The sequence below is a fragment of the Cicer arietinum genome, chromosome 7 (genome assembly GCF_000331145.2).
Source record: "Cicer arietinum cultivar CDC Frontier isolate Library 1 chromosome 7, Cicar.CDCFrontier_v2.0, whole genome shotgun sequence".
NCBI lineage: Eukaryota > Viridiplantae > Streptophyta > Magnoliopsida > Fabales > Fabaceae > Cicer > Cicer arietinum.
This window is the reverse complement of record NC_021166.2, coordinates 26,580,411-26,583,643: the sequence shown is the minus strand read 5'-3', so window position 1 is coordinate 26,583,643 and position 3,233 is coordinate 26,580,411. Positions and strand designations below refer to the sequence as shown.

General features: G+C 35.1%; 1 protein-coding gene across 1 annotated transcript in view; it reads right to left on the bottom strand.

The window, feature by feature from the left end:
* LOC101510656 (centromere protein C) overlaps positions 1-2,832 on the bottom strand; it is a gene marked incomplete at its 5' end in the record, with an annotated part of 5,422 nt that extends 2,590 nt beyond the window's left edge. Inside the window, 6 exons of the mRNA XM_004511149.4 lie at positions 127-998; positions 1,147-1,307; positions 1,413-1,521; positions 1,606-1,694; positions 1,794-1,999; positions 2,767-2,832. Coding sequence (XP_004511206.3) covers positions 127-998; positions 1,147-1,307; positions 1,413-1,521; positions 1,606-1,694; positions 1,794-1,999; positions 2,767-2,832 — 1,503 coding nt within the window. The remainder of the gene's footprint in view (positions 1-126; positions 999-1,146; positions 1,308-1,412; positions 1,522-1,605; positions 1,695-1,793; positions 2,000-2,766) is intronic.
* Between the last annotated feature and the right edge of the window lie 401 nt (positions 2,833-3,233).

The window sequence follows — 3,233 nt, the reverse complement described above, 5'->3', positions numbered from 1 at the left end:
AAAAAAAAAAAAAAAAAAAAAAAAAAAAAAAAAAAAAAAAAAAAAAAAAAAAAAAAACAGATTTCAGAGTTAAACCTTCAAAAACATCTTAAGATTATTAAACTTAAATGGTCAGAGGCAACATACTTTGTCCTCAAATTGGTAAGGTTCATTTGGCTCAATATTTTGCGTGCCTTCTGTGTCATCCATAACCTTTTGTCTCATACCACTGCCTCCAATATCCACATCCATGTCAACATGATGTTCATTCAAGTCAACATTAGCATCAAACTCAGGTTCCCTTGAATTATCCACCATGGACTTTTGAGGAGTACTGGTGCAATTTATGACAGGGACCTGAACTGAACTTGTCTCGGTAACTGCAACTCTATCTTCAAATAAGAGTGCATTAACTTTATCTGATGACTTCCCAGAGTTGTCTTCCTTGGAATTTTCAGAAATGTCCAGAATTTTATTTGTCTCACCAGCAGCAATAACATCTTCAATTATAGGTGCACTCAGCTCATTTGACAGCTTGCTAGAGCCATCAGTATTGACTTCCTGGTGTATCATATGAGTTGGTGAATAGTTTCTTGTAGATACATGATCAATTTCATGAGTAGCAAATGGATCCACTGATGGCTTTGACTGTGAAATGTGCTTCTGCAATGATAACAATGAAGCAAATGGACTTCTTGGTGGAGTGGGTGAAGCTAATTGCTTCTCAATGCATCCTGCATCTCGTCTAAGCGGTGTCTTAATATTGATTCCTTTCAACAAATTATCTACATCGGATAATGCCTTTCTTGGCTTCGACAAATTCCCTCGCAATAATTTCAGATCAATTGGTTGGTAATCTGGGAAGTCTGGAACTGATAATATCTCAGGAACAATGGGTTTGATCTGTAACCTCTCCTGCAAAAGATTCATTGCTCCATCCCCCTCTAGGTCTTCAGAATTACAAGAAAGCAATCCCTGCAATACATCATTGACCTCTTTCTCTTGAATAGCTGATGAACCTGCTAAAAACACAATTGCTTGAAGTATGAACAATAAAGGTGACAAAAAAAGGGTACTGATATCAGAAGAAAAAACAACTGTAGAAGAATAAGATCCACACTGGGATAATCAAGCCTGGCCATATTGAAGATAGTACCATTCACTCACCAGTTACTTCAGTATCCAATGATGCAAGAGAAGCTTTGTCTTTGTCAGTGTTATCATTAACAGGGTTAATGCTGTCAGATTCAAATGCCTCTTGGGAGGATAGGACATCATCATTATTGTCCAAAGTTATTGTTGAAGACCTATGTCTGTATCTAATTGGCCTGACCAATATAACATCAAGAACACATCAAACAACACAAATAAAAATGACGAACAACATGAACGCAGTGGAGTCTGACTGTTGAAGAAGTATTTATGGCTGGTACCTTCGATTAAGCCCGGGAAGTCCAGGTCGACGTTCACGTGGTTTATTGGAATCCTGATTAAGCTCAGATGGCAGGAAACCCAACTGTTTCTGTATTTCTCTTTTTGCATCTATCAAATCACAACGCAAGTTTACGAAAAGTCAAAAAATTGCATCCTTGGTACAATCCAGAAAAGAAACAAACCATTACTTACTTTCCCTCTTCTCATGGGCTGCGAAGAATTCCACGGGATCTTTCAGGGCTTTTAGGTCCAGAATTGGTAACAAATCCTCAACAGAGGGCCTGCCAAATATCAAACACATGAGAAACATATACACTTTCAAAATTTTAAAATCAGCATTGAAACTAATAAAAAGATCATAAACATCAAATAAGCTTTACTTTTTGGTTGGCTTCAGCGAGAAACGTGGACGTGCACGATTGAGGCCTAAGCCCGGTCTCCGTTTTCGAGGAAATTCTTCACCCTCTTCAGAAGCAACAACAACATCATTTCCCACATCTTGTGTTAAATTTTCTGTGACGAATTCATAATTGTCTTCTGATATGGACTTGGCCTGCTCTACAAGTTTAGCAGGACTTTGCAAAGCCTGTACAAACATAAAAGAGACACAGATCGCAATTAACATTATTATTATTATTCACATTACTTTAATGCCACATTAATTAATGCTAAAATCAAAATCAACTCCCATTTCTTGCAAGTAACAACAACCTTTTCCATTACCCTAATAATGATAAACTAACCGGTCTTGCTATCTAGTGCTCTTAGGGCATTGGTTAAGGATTCTATTAAAGGAAAGTTTTTCTTAAGAATACAAGCTAAACACAGGTCAATGTAACAAATACATCATTTCCCCGTACAAATTTACCTCTTTTAACTTTTTAACTAATGTCCTAAAGGCACTCCTTAGCATTCCCCTAAACTAAAATCAACTCCATTTTCTTGTAACTCACAAACTTTTCCATTATTACCCTAATAATAATAATACAACTAAAATTAACTCCATTTTCTTGTAACTAACAACCTTTTGCATTACCCTAGCAATGATAATACAACTAAAATCAACTCCAAATCTTATAACTAACAATGTTTTCCATTATAACCCTAATAATAATAATGCAACTAAAATCAACTCCAAATTCTTGTAACTAAGAACTTTTTCCATTACCCTAATAATGATAATACAACTAAATGAACTCCAATTTCTTATGACTAACAACCATTTCCATGACCCTAATAATGATAAACAAAAATGAAGTCGAATTAGTTGTAGCAAACAACGATTTCCACTAAAATGAAGTCGAAAAGTGTGAAACAAAGAGGAGAAAAAAGGAGCTGAGAGAGAGGAATAACCATGGATCTGAGATGGTTGTGGATGGAGTCGAAATCGTGGAAGGGTTCGGAGGATGGAAGTGAAAATTACGTCGAAGCGTTCACATTCCATTCTCCATTCACATCAAAATTATTTGTTTGTGTGTGCGACAACAGCTTTTCAGTATATTCAAATTTTCGTCAATCAATTTTAAACACTTTTTCGAGCCCGCCCGCTTATACTGGCCACCCGACTCTCTCTAATTAATATTCCTCTTTTTTTTTTCTACACCCTCTCTAATTAATATACTTGGACTATAATAGACAATAGACAATGGACAATGTAATGCTTCAATTAGAAATCATCAATTTCATAAATTGTTTGATTCACAAATATAACTTTCTTTTCTATTTCATCATTGATGCAATGGATAAATAAATTTTATATTACGTTATGTTTTTTATATGTCTATATTGAACAAAATTATATAATATATATATATATAACG